The sequence below is a fragment of the Mus caroli genome, unplaced genomic scaffold (assembly GCF_978045245.1).
Source record: "Mus caroli unplaced genomic scaffold, Mus_caroli_1 scaffold_18, whole genome shotgun sequence".
Classification (NCBI taxonomy): domain Eukaryota; kingdom Metazoa; phylum Chordata; class Mammalia; order Rodentia; family Muridae; genus Mus; species Mus caroli.
Genome location: NW_028227273.1, coordinates 16,355,001 through 16,378,393, shown reverse-complemented (window position 1 = coordinate 16,378,393; position 23,393 = coordinate 16,355,001). Strand labels below are relative to the sequence as shown.

Sequence of the window (23,393 nt, the reverse complement as noted above, 5' to 3'; positions counted from 1 at the left end):
TAACAACTGGAGCAGAGTCTGTTCTCAAAGCTGTAATCTGACTGTGGTATCCATTCCCCAACCGGGCTGCCTTGTCTGACCTCAGTGGGACAGTATGCACCTAATCCTGCAGATATTTGATGCGCCAGGGTGGGGCAATACCCAGGAGAGCTCTAACCTCACAGATGAATAGGGGAGGGAACATGGAGGAGGGACTTTGTGAGGAAAGACCAGAATGGGGTCAGCGGTTGGAATGTAAATTAAATACATACATACACATACATACATACATACATCATACATACATACATAGCAGGCGGGTTCAATTCTGGCTGCCGGATGAAATCCATATGAGAGCGTTCAAAGAGTATGGTACCAGCTTAGACCAACTGAGTCAGAATGGAGCTAAAGGCATTTTCTTGCTGTGAGCCAGCAATGGCCAGTGGAGTGTAAGAGAAAATGCAGGCGTTGGTGGCTGATTATGGGATGGATCCCCAGGTGGGGCAGTCTCTGGATGGTCCATCCTTTCATCTTAGCTCCAAACTTTGTCTCTGTAACTCCTTCCAGCAAGATTTTGCTGAAGGGACCCTGATATAGCTGTCTTGTGTGAGGCTATGCCAGTGCCTGGCAAATGCAGAAGTGGATGCTCACAGTCATCTATTAGATGGAACACAGGGCCCCCCATGGAAGAGCTAGAGAAAGTACCCAAGGAGCTGAAGGGGTCTGCAACCCTATAGGTGGAACAACAATATGGACTAACCAGTACCTCCAGAGCTCGTGTCTCTAACTGCATATGTATCAGAAGAAACCTAGTCGGCCATCAATGGGAAGAGAGGCCCCTTGGTCTTGCAAACTTTATATGCCCCAGTAAAGGGGAACACCAGGGCCAAGAAGTGGGAGTGGGTGGGTAGGGGAGCAGGGTGGTGAGGAGGGTATAGGGGACTTTCGGGATAGCATTTAAAATGTAAATGAAGAAATATCTAATAAAAAATTGGGGAAAATGTACCAAAGTAAGAGAGAGAGAGAGAGAGAGAACGCAGGCATGAGCTGGTGGCTAGCCTACTTAGCAGACTCTGCTTCTAAGGCATGCATGCTCCCAAAGTCAGAACACTGAATTTTGATGTGGCAGGAGTAGCCAGCAGCTGGCATTCTGGATGTCCGCACTTTCCATGTAACTTCTTCCCCACAGAGACCCAGGTTGTATGAGCGCTCACTGTTCAATCCGAGGTAATATGCTAACGGACAGGAGTTGATAGGTTTTTGCTATTATAAGTGGTTCCTCTTGTGCAATAAAGTAGACACTGTTTCCTGAAACCAGCTCTGGAGTGGTTTATCTCTGTGACCTGCAGTGAGAATTTTGGTTTCTTTAAAAACAGAGAGATGTTATGAGGAAATGTTTTTGTTTTAAATCCAAGTGTGGTAAATGGAGCTGCTTCAGACCGTCCACAACAGCAGATGTCATTTGCGTTGCACTCTGGTGGGAGCATGATTTTACCAGCTGTAGATGATTTTTGCAAGTTATGATGTTTGAAATTTTGGGTGGCTCTTTAGAGGGTATGTAAATGCAAGAGCCCCAAGAGGGATGCTGCAGCTGCTGTTCCTCGTGATGGGTTGCTGGGTTGCTGGGTTGCTGGGTTGCTGGGTTGCTGGGTTGTTGGGTTGCTGCTTTGTTGGGTTGCTGGGTTGCTGGGTTGCTGGGTTGTTGGGTTGCTGGGTTGCTGGGTTGCTGGGTTGCTGTGTTGCTGCTTTGTTGGGTTGCTGGGTTGCTGGGTTGCTGGGTTGCTGGGTTGCTGGGTTGCTGCTTGCTAGGTTGCTGCTTGCTGCTTGCTGCTTGCTGCTTGCTGCTTGCTTGCTGCTTGCTGCTTGCTGCTTGCAAGCACTGAGAAGGGTGGGGCCTCCAGTCTGGGCAGTGTTGCTCCTCTTCCAACCCTGTCACTGTGCACAAAGTCTCTGACTTCTGTGTGTTTCCAGGGCCTTACCTCTAAATTAAGTCAATAAACAGTCAATTCTTTGCCAAGCTGTTGTAAAGGTTAGTGAGTTAATCTATCATCTATACTTAGCATGTATTCCATAAATGTTAGCTATGACCAAACACATGTCAATCTCCCTCTGGAAGACCTGCAGCAACTTGATACTCGATTATGCATTCTGTTTCTCTCTGTTTAGCACGTAGGGCACACACAACCTTTCCCTTTTCCTTTCTTTCTTCTTTCTTTCATTTTTGAATCATCTAGTTTATGAAGGAAGATGAGATTTGGCTTTAGGGAACCAGGAAGAATTGCATAAAAGGGGGTGGGCACTGGGCTGAAGTCTGGAACACAGCTAGGCTTCTGAGAGACAGGGGAAGGTGGTGATGTTTTCTAGGGAGACAGTACTATGAGTGAGAGCCATGGTACTAATGTGCAGAAATAAAGAGCAGACGTCCATGGGTGCTGGGGCCCAGAAGACAGAATTATGAAGGAGAATTTCAGGTTAATGGTATTGAAGGGTCACCTGGGCCACATTTTCAAGTCTCTAATGACTCCCCTAGGAATTTAGGCTTTGTCATTTAGAGTGAGTGGGATGTGAAGATTTTGACAGGTGAACAGATTTTCAGTCCTGTGCTTTACAAAACCAGCCCTTTTAATTGGAAGGCAAGTGCAGTGCAGAACAGGGAGAGCAATGGGCAAGGAAGTCAGAGGTCAGAGGTCAGAGACCGTGGTTGATCCTCATTTGATGTTATCATCGTGTGAAATGGTAACTCTTCTCCACGGGTCACATCTTATGACAACCTTCAGGTTGGTTTCTGTTTATTGCCTAACTGTTAAATCTGGCAGTAAATGTGTTAGTGGTACAGATAACTGCATCACACACACACATATACACACACAGTGATGATAAGGCAGTCCTTAAATGCCCCTCCCCAGTTGGCAAGTTTGATCATTGTTTCATCTTGATTCGCCTTACAAACAGCTGGTTTGTCAGCTTCTGTGCACAGGGTAAGTTTTAAGCAGATGAGCACAATGCATTCCTCATGGGCTGCACAAGTCATTTTCTCTCTGTTTACCCCTCAGTCTCCTTCCATCTTTATCGAACACTCCTCCTCTCTGGCCTTCTTTGACTTATGTAGCTTGCCCTCTTCACCCATGAGCATCAAACATGCTAGCAAGTAGATCTCAGGAAAAGTCAGCTTTGCACATGTCAAATAGCAGAAACTGTACTGAAGCAAGAACTGTAAAACTGGGCCCGACTTGAGTGTGTGACCTTAGAGAAGTCACTCAGTCACTGGAAACCCTGGTATTCTTCTCTTGGAAATGGAAACCAAGAACTGTGCAGTGGTGGCGCACACCTTTAATTCCAGCACGTGGGAGGCAGAAGCAGGTAGATCTCTGAATTGGAGGTCAACCTGATCTACAGAGTGAGTTCCAGGAGAGCCAAGGTCCTGTCTCAAAAAGACAAAAGGAAAAACAAAAACAAAAACAAAAACAAAAAAAAGCCTGGAAACTAAGATATAAACCTCCATTTCATGAACAAGGTCACCGTAAGAACAAGCCTTCCTTATTTTCTCAGCAAGCACAGACTGTGGGCCTCGTTGCCAAGCAATGTGCCAGGGATCAGGAACCAAGTGATAGGCAAAGATGAAGGAAGAGCCTTCTGGTTTGCAGTTCAGTTTGTTAAGTGCTTGCCCAACAGACATAAAAACCTGGCTTTCATCCCTGCATCGCAGAAACCTTTTGTGGTGATATACAATTCAAGGCCATTCTTAGCTACATAGTGAACTGGAGAAGGAGAAGAAGGAGAAGGAGGAGGAGAAGGAGGAGGAGGGGAAGGGGGAGAGGAGGAGGAGGAAGAGGAGGAGGGAGAGGAGGAAGAGGAAAGACAGTGTCTAGAAAAACAATAACAGAGGAGCTCTCAGACAGATGCAGATAACGACAGACATTAGACGGAGGTTGAGACCCCTATAGAAGAGTTAGGGGAAGGATTGAAGGCCTTCAGGGAGATGGCAACCCCACAGGAAGACCAACAGTGTCAACTAAGCTGGACCCCTGGGAGCTCCCAGATACTGAGCCACCAACCAAAGAGCATGTATAGGCTGATCTAAGGTCCCCAATACATATGTAGCAAATCCTGCAGAGACTTGATACACCAGGGTGAGGGATATGGGGGGCTGGTGTTCTCTCAGGCAAAGAGTAACATTAACAGAGGAGAGATGGAGGGGATGAACTCTTTGAGGGAGGACTGAGAGGTGGAGGCAGCATTTGAGATGTAAATATTAAGCAATTAATTGTTAAAAAGACAGTGAAGAATATATATGGTATGTCCTCCTTAGCTTTAACTGTCAACTTGACATAGCTTTGAGAAGAGATTTTTGGAATGATTGCCCAATTTATACTGGCCTTGGGCATGTCTGTGGGAGATTATCTTCATTGTTAATTGATGTAAGGGAAACTAGCCCACTGTGGGCAGCACCATTCCCTGGGCAAGGGGTGGTGGTCCTGGGCTATATTTGATACAGAAAACAGCATCCCTCTTTGGTTTCTACTTCAGTTGACTTCCTTGACTTCCCATGATCAGGTGTGACCTGTAAACCAAAATCAACACTTTGTTCCCCTAAGTTGTTTTTGGTCAGAGTATCTTCTTTTTTTTCTTTTCTTTTTCCTTTTATATATTTTCTTTATTTACATTTCAAATGCTATCCCGAAAGTTCCCTATACCCTCCCCCCGCCCTGCTCCCCTACCCACCCACTCCCACTTCTTGGCCCTGGCATTCTCCTGTACTGGGGCATAGAAAGTTTGCAAGACCTAGAGGCCTCTCTTCCCAATGATGGCCGACTAGGCCATCTTCTGCTACATATGCAGCTAGAGACATGAGCTCTGGGGGTACTGGTTAGTTCATATTGTTGTTCCACCTATAGGGTTGCAGACCTCTTCAGCTCCTTGGGTACTTTCTCTAGCTCCTCCATTGGGGGCCTGTGTTCCATCCAATAGATGAATGTGAGTATCCACTTCTGTATTTGCCAGGCACTGGCATAGCCTCATACAAGACAGCTATATCAGGGCCCCTTCAGCAAAATCTTGCTGGCATATGCAATAGTGTCTGGGTTTGGTGGCTGGTTATGGGATGGATCCCCGGGTGGGGTAGTCTCTGGATGGTCCACCCTTTTGTCTTAGCTCCAAACTTTGGTCAGAGTATCTTATCACAGCAAGAGAGATGAAGTTAGGACAAGGTGCTATTATTATTTATTGCAAATTTGTCCTCTTCTAACTTCAGGCAATGATATCTAATTGAATTGGCTATGTTAATCTCTTTACACTAAAGTATATTTTTCTTTCACAACTGGGCTTTATCTGTCTCACCAGAACTCCAGGTTGAGGAATTTTTAAATTATAGCTCACAGCACAATCCATAATTCATGCACAAGTAACATTCTTTTGGAAGCTCTTGTTCAATTCTTGTCAGCACTTCTGGGAGCACAGGAGGAATTAAGGCTCCCTAGCTGCTGAACACCCCATGACTTCATGATATTGACCGCCTTCCCTTCTGCAGAAATTGCTTAGCAGAACTTCAGCAGTCTTCAGCCCTGGCCTCTGGGGTGTCAGAGAGAGAGGGTTTCAATGTTTTCCCTCTCATTTCAAAAATCACATTAACATTTGAGAGTATGAAAAAAACAGACCAAGCAAGGAAAGAAAGCACAGGGGTGAAGAAGAACCTTCAATACAGTCTGCTTCCAAAGCACAAAGCGTTTCCGGTTGGTTCTATTGCTCATGAGTCATATGTGAGTAATATCTTCACCAGGATTAGAGTGATTGTTTCTTGGAACTGGTTGGTGGCTATCCATGCAGCCCACTATGTGAAGGTCATATGTGTTTTTCATGACTTCTAAGATCTGAGAGCATTCCTCTATGCTCCTTTGTTTTCAAACCCCTTGGGCTTGTGTGTAGACTATTATAATGCCTTGTTAACTAATTTCTTTTGTTTGTTTGTTTGTTTTGTTTTGTTTGTTTGTTTGTTTTTATTTTTAATATTTTTTATTAGGTATTTTCCTCATTTACATTTCCAATGCTATCCCAAAAGTCCCCCATACCCTCCCCCCAACTCCCCTACCCACCCACTCCCACTTTTTGGCCCTGGCGTTCCCCTGTACTGGGGCATATAAAGTTTGCAAGTCCAATGGGCCTCTCTTTCCAGTGATGGCCGACTAGGCCATCTTTCGATACATATGCAGCTAGAGACAAGAGCTCCGGGGTACTGGTTAGTTCATAATGTTGTTCCACTTTCTAATGTAATGTTATTATATATCATTCACAGATTATAAAATGGGCCATTTAAAATGTATGATTTGATTGGTTTTGGTGTATATCCAGATTGTCTTCCTTTTGTTTTGTCTTTCCTCTTTGTTTTTCTTTCCCAGAGAAAGGAGACAGCTCTCGTTACTCACAGATTCATCTAACGTGGATTTGCTGAGCATCTATAAAGTCAAATTAAAATCCCTACCCTTGTGGAGTTAGCATTCTTTTGGGGACCCAAGTGTGGACAAATAAAATAAGTAAATTGTAGAGTATGTCAAAAATAATAAGTAACAAGGAAAAACTATAGCAAGGCAAGAATAGGGCATAGTCATGGCTGTGGACAGAAAGGCGATTGTGACTTTAAAATAAGCTGATTGCAGAATGTTCCAGAAGAAGGCAACATTCGAGTGAAGACCTGAGAAAAACATGGGAATAGTCATGTGCTCATGTGGAGGAAGTATGTTGAGGCAGAGCAAACAATTAGTGGGACAGTAAATGCAGAAGTGAGACCCTGAGGTGAAAGGCATGTTCTAAAAACAGCCAAGGACCCAAAGTGCCCTGGACTTGATAAGTGAGGTGAGGAATAATGCAAAATTAGATCAGGGAATAAAAGGTGGATAAATCCAGGAGGACCTTGAGCCACCTGTAGACTTTGGGTTTCATTTTTGTACGGTTGTAACCCACCTACAGCTCTAAGCAGAGGGATGCTGGGAACCAGTTTGCCCAGGGCCATGCCAGCTAACCTCTCTATAAGGCTAACAAAACTAATCTAGGGGGGCCAGGGTGTGGCCTCGACCAGGTACAATGGTGAGGGTGAGAACTGACTAAGTCTGGATGTGGTATGTGTGTGGAGCCAACAAGCCTGGGGGGAGGTCTCCACTAAGGAGAGAGAGAGAGAGAGAGAGAGAGAGAGAGAGAGAGAGAGAGAGAGAGAGAGAGAGAGAGAGAGAGAGAGGATGAATCTGCAACACTGTAATGGTAGTGCTGTAACAGTAGCCATGATAACTCAACATCCCGCAGCTGTGCCTGCATCTCTTTAGGTTTGAACTCATGCCCATTGTTTAGCAGTGTCTCAAATTAGTAAAAATTATTTATTACACTTGATCCAAAATATGTTATAGCTACTTTAGCATTGAGTTAGCAAGCCAGTTGAATGTCTCTCCTCTAAAGCTAAAGGCCATGGCTTTATTATTAGGTACTGGTAGACTACTTCAGCTGGGAAATTGAGAACATCACAAATGTTGCTCAGAATCAACAAAGTGGTCCAGTGTTTGGAGGAGGTCATCTGTGCTTAATTTATTTAGACCAAATCTTTCACATAGCCAGCAGTTTTAAATTCATTGATGTCTTAGTTAGGGTTTTACTGCTGTGAACAGACACCATGTCCAAGGCAACTCTTATAAGGACAACATTTAATTGGGGCTGGATTACAGGTTCAGAGATTCAGTCCATTATCATCAAGGCGGGAGCATGGCAGCATCCAGGCAGGCATGGTGCAGGAGGAGCTGAGAGTTCTACATCTGAAGATTGCTAGCAGATTAGTGGCTTCCAGGCAGCTAGGATGAGGGTCTTAAAGCCTCCACCTACAGTGACACATCTACTCAAACAAGGCCGCATCTTCTAATAGTGCCTCTCCCTGGACCAAGCATACACAGACCATCACAATTGGTATTTGTATTGGTGTTTCAATCATAACTGATAAGCACTTTGTGATAACTCGTTACAGATCTGTATCTAAGTATTTAATGTAAGTTTATACATTTCCGATTTAGTAGAATCACTTTTGTGGCTTAAAATGAGATTTTGTAAGAATTTATATCATAGAAGTTGGCATAATATACAACTCAGGATCTTTCCCTTCCCAGAAAGTATATTTATAAAAACTCCTGGTCCACAGCAAAGTATAGGGCTGTGACTGCCAGCTTCAGGCCACCCAGCAGTGGTAAGTCACTTGCCCAGAGGGAGATAGTATTTTGTTATCATTGATGATAATGCAAATAAAATGCAAGCCAATTTTATGTCTGGATTCCCCACCACATTCTTTCCTATTGCATGAACCACAGGCAGATGCTGCCCACCTAACCCCTTTCTATTCTGCCTTCACTCTCTGATGGGGCTGTGGTTGTAATCTGGAACTTCCTACATCTTTGTTCCCTTCTATAAGCAACGACAACCTTCAAATCCACCATGCTGATTTACCGTAAAGATTCAGAACAAAACGAAATCGAGTGTGTGAGAGTGCATGGTAGAGTTAGTGAGCCTTTGAGGGTCTCCTGATAGCTTTAGGAGATGGGAGGTGTATTGCTCATAGATAGCGTTTACCTTTTCACACCCACTGTGCTTTCCAGCTCCTAGAACTCTGTTTATGCTGATCCAAACATTGGGTGTCCCTTTTCCCTCTTTGTTTTGAAACTCTGCTGATGCCAGCCAGGTGGGCCAGCCGCTCCCAGCTCCATGAAGCTTTTGCTTATGCTCATAGGTCACATAATCCCCTTCCTTTCCCCCATCCAAGTGCTAAACAGGCCAGGCCCTGCCTCGCTTCCTAGATCAGCTAAGATGGGGCACATTCAGGGTGATACGGCTGTAGACTCTCATTTCTTCCTTTAGTGTCCCTGTTCTTATATCCAGGCCTACTGTGCAAAAATCTGCTCTTTTGACAAGGCACCCAGGGGACTTGTATGCCTTGTGAGGAGAAGCGCTATTCCGACTTTTGGTTGCCTATTGAATTATCAGTTTTTTGAAGCTTAATACCCAGATTATCCCCAACAGCTTTTGACTCCATTGATCTGGGCACAGCCTGGGTATTGGGGTTGTGAACATTCCCAGTAATACCAAAGTGCAGTGATGTTCCCCTGGCTTTTAATTCAGTGTTGCCACCGTCTTCTGCACCAAAGCAACCATATTATAGGAATTTCATATTTACTGAAGGAATGGTTCGTTTATAATCTTAAATTGTTCTCTTGACACCATAAATACAGCTACTGCCCAAGTCTGAGGACTATTGGGCATTGTGTCAAAATCCTGGAGTGTTTGTCAGTCCTAAGATCAAATCTCTAGAAAATCAGAGGCAGATAACGAGAACGGGCTTTCTAACTGAAAACAGACTCTCTGGGTATCTGTGTGGCTATGCAGTTCCATCCACATGTCTTCCTATAGAAGCTGAAGCTTCAAATCCGGGCTCCATGGGGCAATGCAAAATGATGCAGAGTGTCCGCACATCCTTTGTACATCCAACTCAGAACTCCTGGCTGAAGCCTGATGATATTTTTCTTCCTCTCCAGGGTGCCATTCTGATATTTATGGGAATTGTTGTTCTCACTATGAAGGCATCTGTTATTGAAGTGTTGCTTGGTAAGTACTGTTATGTGTGTATCTGGATACTCTTTGATATGACCAAGGAAGGAAATGTTAAATATAGATCAAATTCAAAATGCTTTAGACTGTGTGTGTGTGTGTATGTATGTGTGTCCATATAAAGCATATGTTTTTATCATGTGTAGTGTTTATATGTTACAGACACTATACACACATACCTTTATAATTTTGAGTAACAAATACTTCAGATATAGCGTGTTGATAGATTCTGAATTTGAGATCCTCCTGTCTATTAATTTATCAAAAACAATTTTATCATGACAATTATTTACTCCTGCCATAACTTCATACTTTGGAGATGAATATTTGAATCTTCTTTTATCTCCAAAGAACACAATTTGGACAGAGGGACAGCAGGCCAGCTGGAATACAGATACTGCTGGTGGGTTTAGGACTAAGCCCAGGGGTAACATTGTGTTGTTAGTGCCCAGTGTCTGAGGTTTTGCCAGCTAGCACATTCCTGTATGCCATGGTGAAACTGGAAGACACAGAGTTCTTGTCGATAGTCTATATTAACTCACTGGGGCTGTTCCACAAGCTGGGGATCCCAGAGCAATAAAAATATGTTATCTTCCAGTTATCCTCCACATCTGGAGACTTGACATCTAAAATCAGCGTGTCAGTGAGGATGGCTCCTCCAGATGGTGTTCAGGGTGAAGTCTGTCCCTGCCTCTGCCCTAACCCCTGGACACTTTCTGGAAATGTATGGCGTTCTTTGTTTATGAGTACAATGCTCTCATCTTAAGCATCTTCACATAGCATCCTCCATGTGCATGTCCATCTCTGGCTTTTCCCTTTTTGTAGTGACATCAGTTTTACTAGGTCAAGAACTCCAGTATGACTTCATCCCAACTCAACCAATTATCTGTGCCACTTATTTCTACATCAGGTCACATTCTGAGTCACTAGGGATTAGACTTTAATGCATAAAGCACATGGGGGAGGGGTGAAATTACACAGCCCACTGTAACTCCACCTCTAGAGGACCCTCATTCCTCTGGATTACAGAGACACCTGCACCCAATATTCCTACCCCCACATAATTAAATTAATAATTTAATTAGAAAATACTATTTATATTTGGAAAAAAGCTTAAAATCATCTACCATAACAGGTAACATATGTCAAAAATGTACACCAGCAAACTCTTAGAACTAGCAAAGCAATTCAGTACATCTACAGAATTTTATAACCTTTATATTGTTATGACCAACTCTAGCTGACAGAACAACATAACCGGGGGAAAGATTTGCTTTTGGTTGTGGTTTCAGAGCATGCTGTTAGGAAAGCCTGGTGGGGCCAGGCTGCTCTGTTCACTGACAAACTATGACAGAGACACTGCAGGCCATGGTCAACCATAGCAGACAGAGCACCAGAACAACTGGCCAAACACAACCCCCAAAAGCCAACCTTTGTAACCTGGGCCCTAATTCCACCAGCTAAAAGTGTGGCCCACAAAAGGTTTCCCAGTCTCCATCATGATATCACCAACTGAGGAACAATTGTTCAGAAAGGCACCTATGGGGGAACATTTCACATTCAGAATCTATAATGCCCTGCCCAGTTTCAACACGGCTCTTAAGTCCAAGGTCAAGGACTTTTTTGAGGCTCAAGGCAAACTCTTAATAATGAGTCTCTATAACATCAGAAAGTCACATTCTTCCAATATGTAATGATAGAGAGTAGACATTTCCATTCCAAAATGGACAGATGGAGTACCCAGAGAAAGGGTGGGGCTGAAGAAAAACAGAAAACTAGGTAGCTCTATGTCAAGCACTCAGTGTATAGAGTAGCTGGGCTCTGACAGGCTTGGACATCACTGCATCAATGGCCTTGACATTCATAGCTAACATGGCCTCTTTTTCTTTTTTTGACATCTCCACTTGGCCCCTGCCACTTTCCTCAGCAGAAATCCTATGTTCTTGGCAGTTCCAAACCCTTAGGAACTTGCTTGAAGCTAAAGCTTCATGTATTGCTTACTAAGGTGTCTGCAGAGGATCCAACCCATTGCCTGACCTCCCAGGCCTTTCTCAGAATCCTGGTGGAAGCCTCCAGGCCCTGTAGCTCGCAGAGGACACAGACAATGAATGCTAAAATTCTGGGGCTAGCTCAAGCAGCAGCTGGTACCTCTAGGACCACGATTTCAGTGACCTCTGAATGCCTGGGAGGCTAGATCCGTGAAAACCCTTCAGCCCTGTGTCCAATGCTCCTTTCTTTAACAATCACTGTTTCTTTGTAACTTTAAAGGGACGATCTTTTTGACCCCCCAAACAACATGTTTTCTACTTTTCCTTTCTTGAGCAAAACCAACCAAAGCATTTCGATACCTCGTTTCAACATACTTTTCAAAGATGCTCTATTAACTGATTTTCTTGGTACAGTAACCAAGTACCTGAAATGAAGCGACTTAATGGAAACAGGGTTTACTTGGGCTTAAGTTCAAGGGATACACTCCTTCATAACTGGGAAGCTTGCCTCATCGGAAGTCTGAGGGGTGCTGATTGCAGGGTGATCTCAGTCGGAAAGCAGAGGGTAGACAGGAAGTAGTGGGAATGAACTGAAGAGCATCATGGCTAATCCTAGTGACTCACTTCTTCCAGTGAGCCTCCCTCACCTAAAGGTTCTGCAGCTTTCCAATATAGCATTACCAGCTAGAAACCAAGTAAAGACATCAGTCTACGAGGGACATGTCACATTCAAACCACAGCAGATATAGTAATCAAAACAGCATGGTACCAGAATAAAAATGACTGAGGAAGAAAAGATGTCCCAGAAACAAATTTATAGTCAAATGATCTTTTAAGAAGACAACAGGAAAAGGATAATTTCCTAAATGCATGGCACTGATGAAATATGATGTTCATACGCAGAAGAATGGAATTAGATGCTTAGCTGTGACCAACGTCTTAAAAATCAACCAAAAATAGAAACGTCTTAAACGTAAGACTTGAAACTGAAGAGATACTGGAAAAAAAAAAAAGCCTAGGAAATTAATCTTGAGATTGGTCTAGGCAAAGACTTGTTGGACATGACCCTAAAATCCCAGACGACAGAAGCCGAATTACAAATGAGCTCCCCTAAAACAAATTCTTCATAGCACAGGGGAAATCAACGGAGAACAGAGGCAACCTATGGAGCGAGAGAATATTTGCAAGCCCATATATCTGATGACAGGTTAATACTGATATTACAGGGGGGTCTCAAAAAATCTAAGTAGCATAAAAATAATGCAATTTTAAAAATAAGCTAGAAACGATGTTTCTAAGATAGATGGATAGATAGATAGATAGATAGATAGATAGATAGATAATAGATAGATAGATAGATAGATAGATAGATAGATAGATAGATAGATAGATAGATAGATATGCAAATAGCAAATTATGTACTTTATAAAGGTTCAACATGGAATACTACTTTGTCTATTAGAATGGCCTTTATCAAATGCACAAGGTATCAAGAGTTGCTAAGGATCTGAAAAAGAGGCCGTCAGCTCTTGCCTGCCGGTGGTGAATACAATGGAACTCACACGTGTGTATAACATGGTACACACATGATGGCATTCATTATGAAAAGTTGTATGGAGGTTCATCAAAATACAAAAGTAAAACTAGCCTGTCATCTTACCGGATGCGCACCCTAAAGAAAGAGAATCCATGCATCCAAAGATATTTGCACTTCTAGCCATGTGTCCATTGATGGAGTGTAGGAACATTAAAGAGCAGGCAGGAAGAAAATAAGAGCCAGGTCACAGGGAAGAGGGCTGTGGGATGCTATTTTCTGGACCTGACATGGTTATTAGACTCCAGTACGCACAGCAGCTCTGGTTACCTGCACAGGACCTGAACAAGGTCAGGCCAGCCCAGATTCCATCCCAGGTTAGGCAGTGGGCTCTCCCTTACTCACTGAGTCATCTCTCCAATTCTCTCTATTCTTTTTTTCATGCAGGCAGAATCTCTGGCTGAGCACAGAGCTCCCTGATTCAGCTAGTCTAGATGCCATTTCATCCAGATGGTCCTCTGTTGCTCTCTCCTCAGTGAGAGGGGTGACAGATAGCGCCATATCAGCCATTTCAGTGAGGTTTGGAGATCTGAACTCCAGTCACAGTACTTAGTTATGTGACAAGAGTTCTGGCGCTAAGACAGCCTCCCAGCCCAGTTGTCTTTCTACATCTGGCTAATTTCAGTTAGGAAATGTCTCCACACACTATAATTTGGTTGCAGACATAGAAAAATTAGTCTCCAACGAACCAGAGAACATCCTGTGTGCTAACTAGCTTTCATGGTGCCAGGGGGTATTCTTCAAGCCTCTGGGGTAGAAAAGATGTCAGTGGTCTTACCCAGCATTGTATTCCTCAAGCCTCTGGGGTAGAAAAGATGTCAGTGGTCTTACCCAGCATACATACTCAACACCAACCTGTAAGGCAAGATATTCACATTGCTGTACCAGTGGCTCAACTGTTATGGGCTAACCAACTTCTTTCCGATTGGAGTTGTGCCCTGTTCCATAGGTAGACACTCACCTCTGGTACTGTAAACCTGGTCAGAAGTCCATGACTGAAGAGGTCATAAGCCCTAGAGCAGAACTTAGAATCATTAGTTTGTGAAATGATTATGTGGTTAAACTGCTTCCCAACTGTATTTTTGTTTATGATCATAGACCTGAGCTTCTCTTCAGTCATCTGAGTAACTTCTGTTTGAAGTGGGCAGTACTCAATCCCCAGAAACCACATGCTAGAAGAAGAGAATCCACTCACACAAATGTGCGTGTATGCGTGTGCGTGTGTGTGTGTGTGTGTGTGTGTGTATAACTATAATTTTTTAAACTGGAGAACAATCAAGGGAAACACCTAACATCAGCTCCTGGCCTCCACACACATGTACACACACCTGCTTATGTGCATATACATGTGTGTTCTCATGCATGCAAACAGGCATACACACACACACACACACACACACACACACACACACAAACAGTGAGAGGCAGGCAGGCAGACAGACAGACAGACAGAAAGACAGGGACAGAGACAGAGACAGAGACAGAGACAGAGACAGAGACAGAGACAGAGACAGAGACAGAAAATGGTATTGTATGAACTTATATTGAAAAAAGTCAAGGAAACAGAGTAGAGGACGGTATAGGAGAATAGCCATGATGTGTCCTCCTTTGTGAGGTTGGTCAATTCTGGGATTTTGATGCACAGCATGGTAACTAACTAGTTTGTAGTGCTTTTTTGTTTACTTGGAACTTTTCAGAAAAGTAGATTTGAAATGTTCTCTGTCTCTCTCTGTCTCTATCTCTGTCTGTGTGTGTGTGTGTGTGTGTGTGTCTCTCTGTGTATGTCTCCCTCTCCCTCTCCCTCTCCCTCTCCCTCTCCCTCTCCCTCTCCCTCTCCCTCTCCCTCTCCCTCTCCCTCTCCCTCTCCCTCTCCCTCTCCCTCTCCCTCTCCCTCTCCCTCTCCCTCTCCCTCTCCCTCTCTCTCTCTCTCTGTGAAGTAATGGCCATGTCACTTAGCATGATGTAATCATTTCACACAGTACACAAAGATCGAAGCCTCAGATTGACTGGTTGAATATCACAAATTTTATTAGTCATAATTTAATAGAACCCAGAGAAGAACTAGTTCCTGTAGGGGTGCATGCACACTAATGCAAGTGCCCACAGGGGTATCAAATCGCCCTGGAGCTAGGGTGACAGGCTATTGTAAGCTGGCTGAAGTGGCTGATGGGAGTTGCACTCAGGTCCTCAGGAAGAGCAGGGTGTGCTCTTACTCACTGAGCCATCTCTCCAGTCCACCATGGGCCTCTGAGACATCCCCAAGCACATTATAGAATTTTATGCTATGTCTTAGGGATCCAAGACTAGTCAACATTTCTACCCAGAGAGTAAAAAGCTAAGAGTCTTGCTACCAAACCTGCTTTCAGATGTGGCCATTTTGCTAGCTTTGACCTGGGTTTCCTTTCCCTAAAACAAAGGGCAAAGGATAAACTTCAAAGCCCCCCTCCCAGGTTTACTATTCTATGACTTGAAGCCTACGTTGATACGCCACAGGATTATAGAAAATAAAGTCCTATTTGTTGTGAGGCTGATCTGCTTGGTGCACAAGGTCCCCATGAGGCCATTCATCACAAGTTAAAGTGTTAGGGAACCTGGATGACTTTAAAGTGATCTGCTTCATAGAATAGTGTTTCGATGTGTCGTGGGTGCTACTGTACTAATGGGTTAGATGCCTAAAAGACTTACCAAGGAATGTCTGTGAACGATCGAGGCACCTAAATGCTTACTGACTTGATTATTGATGGGCTATCTGGACATTCCACGTGTTCGCTTTAAATTAGATTATAATTCATAACTTACTACAAAACATGAACACAGATTAATCATGCCAATAACTTTAGGATGTTCTCTTCATCCTAAATCTATCTGACTTTAATATGACCAAATTAAAAATAATTGAATGATAAGGCCTGTTTTTAAGTGTAAAAGAAACCTATGTCCTATGAAATATATGTTTTACACATAAATGATATGATACAGTAGGGAGGAATACAGAACACAGGATATATATAAATCATGATTTCCTCATTATTAACATTTTGGTATAGTGTTCTGGGGTTTTTCTTTTCTCTGCCTCTACTTTAACTGTCAAAATGATTGTTAAGGTTAGAGCGGAGCACCCCCACAGCTAATTTAGTCACTTTCTACACATCGTTTGTAATAAATGCTTATACTTTCCCAATTGTTGGGGCATTTCCAACATTTTCTTCTTTTCCAGGTTGCCATTAGAAGTGCTCTAATGAGAATCTCTACATAAATCTCTGTCTATATCAAAGATTCTAACTTGGGATATATCCCTAGGAGGGTAGTTTCTGTGTCAGAGAAGATAATTTTCAAGGCTCTTGAAACCTATTATCAAATTGCTTTCCTGTATGGCTCCGCCTGCACCAACAGAGCAGAGAAATTTACTAGCCCCAAATCCCCACCAGGATTAAGTGTAATTTTCTGTTCCATACACAGGGACATAACACAGAAAAGCAATCTCTCATCTTTTGGTCTGTATTTTGAGTCATTAATTCAATATTGTTTCAAGCTTATCCTTTTTGTGTTTTCTTTATTTATGAATTATCGCTATGGTCAGCTTTAAAAAATAAAACAACCTGAACTGAAAGCAATTACACCTCGGGTGCCTTAACGGTGGTTAGTTTGCTATTGCACCAGAGAGGAAGCCAGAGCAGGAAGTAGCAGAACTTTTAAAATTAGAAAACATAATTTTAATATTTAATTTCCTTGAAATTCCAAGAGCTACTAAAAGAAAGATGAAAAGGTTTAGGATGTTCAAAGCAGAACTCCGAGGGGCATCGAGTCATGGTGACATTAGAGTTTCGCATTCTTGCCTCATTTCTCTCCAGGTTTGTAGACCCCAATAGTCTCAGTGGGTAGGTAATTAAAACTACCATTCGAAAATGCTGCTTTATGTAGGCATGGGGTCTGCCTCTTAGTATTTTTGCGAGGCTGCGAGGAAAATGAATGCAAGATTCATTCCTCCTACCCAAGTTCAACATTCCCTACTTCATTTTTGTTCATGAGTACAAGATGTGATGCACGTTCGAGACTATTCATAGGCAAGTGTGTATACTGATGTGCCTGAACACGCATGTGCGGGTGTCCGTGGTTGCTCTCCAAAGTCTTCACTCTATCTATCGGCCTCCACACTGAACCAGGAGCTCAGTGATTGGCTAGGCTGTCTGGCCAATGAGCTTTAGAGATCTTTCTGTCTCTGCCTCCAACCCAAGTTGTTGTGTTAGAAATACAAACCCCTGTACCAGGCTTTTGCATGAATGCTCAAGATCCAAACTCAGGTCAGCATGCTTTGTGCGGCACTTTAGCCCTGAGCCGGCTCCCCAGCCTCATTGTGTATGTACTACGTTCAAGGTAGCAAGAGATGCCTTGCAAATGAGAAAGGAAAACTTGCCCCCGGGTTCCACCACATATGCAGGCTGTGCTAAATCACCTTCCTCTGGAGGACAGGATTAGAGGGTGCTTTAATTAGCAAGCCCATATACTCCGAGGAAAGCCGGGGAGGGCTTGTGTGTATGTGGACAGTAACAACCATGTTACCCTGTGTTGGTGAGCTGAGACAGCATGCGTGCGCTCACTCATCCTGGAGGGTCTTGGGTGACTAAACAAGTACTGAGGTGGGCTTTCTGAAATATTTATGGTTCTAATGATACCAAGACTTATAAAGACTTCCCAGTGACCCACAGGCCCCAATGGATAGTAGTATTTATCTTTCCCAAAAACTGACACTCAAATTGATTTCACTTTATGCTTTCAAAGTTACCTTTTATTTGTTTATTCATTTACTTGGAATGTGCATAGTATGTCTTTTACATACTATTCCTAGATTCTGGCTATTTATTTCTGCATAAAAGATGAAAGTGTGGTCTTTATACAGAATTAAATAGCACAGAGACTACTTTAAAAACACACACACGCTCACACCTCCAGGACACCCACACACACCCAAACCCAAACCCTAGAAGTAAATGACACCTAAAAAATGCCAGCCTTCACATTTCTCCGCATGTGCACTGTGTCATGCCCAAACTCTCTCACACACAAGTTATACATATGCACACACATGTATCATATACATAAATAAGAAATTTAAACAAATAACATTAGGGCGTTTGTAAAAAGAGGTCTCTGAAAGCTATTTGTGAATTTCTGTAACAGTGACCTTATAATTTTCTCAAATACTTGGTGACATTACTGCCTCTTCCTTCAAAACTCGATGCCAATTAAGAGTTCACTTTTAACTAAATTGAATATACATATATGTATATTCAGTGTGTGTGTGTGTGTGTGTTTGTGTGTGTGTGTGAAGGAGAAAGACAGAGATCAATTGTCTTGTGTTTTTTATACAGAGCCTCACTATGTAGCCTTAAATGTATTTTCCTCTTGCTTTGGCCTCCTAAGTGCTAACACTATAGGTGTGTGCCCCCAACCTGGGTTTAAGTGCCTGGGTTTCGATTGCTGTGTTTTCCCATGCCCACCTTCAGAATCCCAGCTCTATCGAGAAAGCAAGTTGTCTCCAAACATAGCTACCATAAGGAAGATGAGGCCACGTCTCCCTGGCATGTCAAGGAAGGGGACTGACTGGGCTTTTGAGAACAATGGAACCGCCCTTCCAGTTACAAGGACAATTAGTGCAGGGATGGAGAAGAGAAAGTCTGTGCGTCACTAGTAAGAAATTAATATAAAAATGTTGTGGTATATACCAAAATTTTGAGTGGATATAAATTCTAAACAAAAATTCTATTTTAAGAAAAGTGTTTTAAAAAATAATGAGACAGGCCTCATCCGGCCGGATCAGCGCCGGGGTAGCGGGAGCGCAGGGTTGCCTGACACCCGCCAGCTACCCACGACCCCCACCGCAGGATTTTGGGACTGCTGGTGAGTGGAACACAGCTTCTGCTCCAATCCAATTGCGCGGGACCTGAGACTGCATTAGTTAGGGAAGCAGAAACCGGCCTGAGTAGGGCCACAGGCCTCATCCGGCCGGATCAGCGCCGGGGTAGCGGGAGCGCAGGGTTGCCTGACACCCGCCAGCTACCCACGACCCCCGCCGCAGGATTTTGGGACTGCTGGTGAGTGGAACACAGCTTCTGCTCCAGTCCAATCACGCGGGACCTGAGACTGCTCTGGTTGGGGAGAGAGAAATCCTGCCTACATAGGGCCACAACCCTCTTCCGGTCAGAAAAGCACCAGGGCAGCTGGGGCGCAGGGTCGGCTGACACTCGCCAGCTACCCACAACACCCACCACAGGATCTTAAGACTTCTGGTGAGTGGAGCACAGCTTCTGCTCCAATCCAATTGCGCGGGACCTGAGACTGCATTAGTTAGGGAAGCAGAAACCGGCCTGAGTAGGACCACAGGCCTCATCCGGCTGGATCAGCACAGGGGTAGCGGGAGCGCAGGGTTGCCTGATACCCTCCAGCTACCCACGACCCCCGCCGCAGGATTTTGGGACTGCTGGTGAGTGGAACACAGCTTCTGCTCCAATCCAATTGCGCGGGACCTGAGACTGCATTAGTTAGGGAAGCAGAAACCGGCCTGAGTAGGGCCACAGGCCTCATCCGGCCGGATCAGCACCGGGGTAGCGGGAGCGCAGGGTTGCCTGACACCCGCCAGCTACCCACGACCCCCGCCGCAGGATTTTGGGACTGCTGGTGAGTGGAACACAGCTTCTGCTCCAGTCCAATCACGCGGGACCTGAGACTGCTCTGGTTGGGGAGAGAGAAATCCGGCCTACATAGGGCCACAACCCTCTTCCGGTCAGAAAAGCACCGGGGCAGCTGGGGCACAGGGTCGGCTGACACTCACCAGCTACCCACAACACCCACCACAGGATCTTAAGACTTCTGGAGAGTGGAACACAGCTTCTGCTCCAATCCAATTGCACGCGGGACCAGAGACTGCATTAGTTAGGGAAGCAGAAAAACGGCCTGAGTAGGACCACAGGCCTCTTCCGGCTGGACCAGCACCGGGGTACCGTCAGCTACCCACGACCTCCACCGCAGGATTTAGAGACTGCTGGTGAGTGGAACACAGCTTCTGCTCCAATCTTTAAACAGTGACAACGATAACAACTAACCCCAGAGATTACCAGATGGCGAAAGGTAAACGTAATAATCTTACTAACAGAAACCAAGACCACCCACCACCATTAGAACCCAGCACCCCCACTTCGCCCAGTCCAGGGCACCCCAACACACCGGAAAAGTTAGACACGGATTTAAAAGCATATCTCCTGATGATGATAGAGGACTTCAAGAAGGACGTTAATAACACACTTAAAGAAATGCAGGAGAACACTGCTAAACAGGCAGAAGACAATAAAGAGGAAGCACAAAAATCCCTTAAAGAATTTCAGGAGAACACTGCTAAAGAGTTACAAATCCTTAAAGAAAAACACGATAACATAATCAAACAGGTAGAAGTCCTTACAGAAAAACAGGAAAACACATCCAAACAGATGATGGAAATGAACAAAACCATACTAGACCTAAAAAGGGAAGTAGACACAATAAAGAAAACCCAAAATGAGGCAACACTGGAGATAGAAACCCTAGGAAAGAAATCTGGAACCATAGATACCAGCATCAGCAACAGAATACAAGAGATGGAAGAGAGAATCTCAGGTGCAGAAGATTCCATAGAGAACATCGGCACAACAATCAAGGAAAATGTAAAATGCAAAAAGATCCTAACTCAAAACATCCAAGAAATACAGGACACAATGAGAAGACCAAACCTACGGATAATAGGAGTGGATGAGAATGAAGATTTTCAACTCAAAGGACCAGCAAACATCTTCAACAAAATTATAGAAGAAAACTTCCCAAATCTAAAGAAAGAGATGCCCATGAACATACAAGAAGCCTACAGAACTCCAAATAGACTGGACCAGAAAAGAAATACCTCCTGACACATTATAATCAGAGCAACAAATGCTCTAAATAAAGATAGAATACTAAAAGCAGTAAGAGAAAAAGGCCAAGTAACATATAAAGGCAAGCCTATCAGAATTACACCAGATTTTTCACCAGAGACTATGAAAGCCAGAAGATCCTGGACGGATGTTATACAGACACTAAAAGAACACAAATTCCAGCCCAGGCTACTATACCCAGCCAAACTCTCAATTAACATAGATGGAGAAACCAAAGTATTCCACGACAAAACCAAATTCACACATTATCTCTCCACGAATCCAGCCCTTCAAAGGATAATAACAGAAAAAAACCAATACAAGGACAGGAACCACGCCCTAGAAACAACAAGAAGGTAATCCCTCAACAAACCTAAAAGAAGACAGCCACAAGAACAAAATGCCAACTTTAACAACAAAAATAACAGGAAACAACAATTACTTTTCCTTAATATCTCTTAATATCAATGGACTCAACTCCCCGATAAAAAGACATAGACTAACAAACTGGCTACACAAACAAGACCCAACATTTTGCTGCTTACAGGAAACTCATCTCAGAGAAAAGGATAGACACTACCTCAGAATGAAAGGCTGGAAAACAATTTTCCAAGCAAATGGTATGAAGAAACAAGCTGGAGTAGCCATTCTAATATCTGATAAGATTGACTTCCAACCCAAAGTCATTAAAAAAGACAGGGAGGGACACTTCATACTCATCAAAGGTAAAATCCTCCAAGAGGAACTATCAATCCTGAATATCTATGCTCCAAATACAAAGGCAGCCACATTTATTAAAGAAACTTTAGTAAAGCTCAAAGCACACATTGCACCTCATACAATAATAGTGGGAGACTTCAACACACCACTTTCACCAATGGACAGATCGTGGAAACAGAAACTAAACAGGGACACAGTGAAACTAAGAGAAATTATGAATCAAATGGATCTGGCAGATATCTACAGAACATTCTATCCTAAAACAAAAGGATATACCTTCTTCTCAGCACCTCATGGTACCTTCTCCAAAATTGACCACATAATTGGTCACAAAGCAGGCCTCAACAGATATAAAAATATTGAAATTGTCCCATGCATCCTATCAGATCACCATGGACTAAGGCTGATCTTCAATAACAGAATAAATAATAGAAAGCCAACCTTCACGTGGAAACTGAACAACACTCTTCTCAATGATACCTTGGTCAAGGAAGGAATAAAGAAAGAAATTAAGGACTTTTTAGAGTTCAATGAAAATGAAGCCACAACATACCCAAACTTATGGGACGCAATGAAAGCATTTCTAAGAGGAAAACTCATAGCTCTGAGTGCCTCCAAAAGGAAACTAGAGAGAGCACACATTAGCAGCTTGACAACACACCTAAAAGCACTAGAACAAAAGGAAGCAAATTCACCCAAGAGGAGTAGACGGCAGGAAATAATCAAACTCAGGGGTGAAATCAACCAAGTGGAAACAAGAAGAACTATTCAAAGAATCAACCAATCAAGGAGCTGGTTCTTTGAGAAAATCAACAAGATAGATAAACCCTTAGCCAGACTCACTAGAGGGCACAGGGAAAGCATCCTAATTAACAAAATCAGAAATGAAAAAGGAGACATAACAACAGATCCTGAAGACATCCAAAACACCATCAGATCCTTCTACCAAAGGCTATACTCAACAAAACTGGAGAACCTGGATGAAATGGAGAAGTTCCTAGACAGATACCAGGTACCAAAGTTGAATCAAGATCAGGTTAATGATCTAAACAGCCCTATATCCCCCAAAGAAATAGAAGCAGTCATTAATAGTCTCCCAACTAAAAAAAGCCCAGGACCAGATGGGTTTAGTGCAGAGTTCTATCAGACCTTCAAAGAAGATCTAATCCCAGTTCTTCACAAACTATTCCACAAAATAGAAACAGAAGGTACTCTACCCAACTCATTCTATGAAGCCACAATTACTCTGATACCTAAACCACAAAAAGACCCAACAAAGATAGAAAACTTCAGACCAATATCCCTTATGAATATTGATGCAAAAATCCTCAATAAAGTTCTTGCTAACCGAATCCAAGAACACATCAAAACAATCATCCATCCTGACCAAGTAGGTTTCATCCCAGGGATGCAGGGATGGTTCAATATACGGAAATCCATCAACGTAATCCAGTATATAAACAAACTCAAAGACAAAAACCACATGGTCATCTCGTTAGATGCGGAAAAAGCATTTGACAAGATCCAACACCCATTCATGATAAAAGTCTT

The 23,393-nt window shown here is 43.4% G+C and overlaps 1 protein-coding gene across 4 annotated transcripts in view; it reads left to right on the top strand.

Moving 5' to 3' along the window:
* Vit (vitrin) overlaps positions 1–23,393 on the top strand; it is a 133,436-nt gene that overhangs the window by 21,269 nt on the left and 88,774 nt on the right. For all 4 annotated transcript variants that reach the window (XM_085832630.1, XM_085832629.1, XM_085832628.1 and 1 more), the window contains exon 2: positions 9,531–9,600. In XM_085832630.1, the coding sequence (XP_085688756.1) occupies positions 9,549–9,600 (52 nt within the window). In that variant the 5' untranslated portion in view covers positions 9,531–9,548. The remainder of the gene's footprint in view (positions 1–9,530; positions 9,601–23,393) is intronic.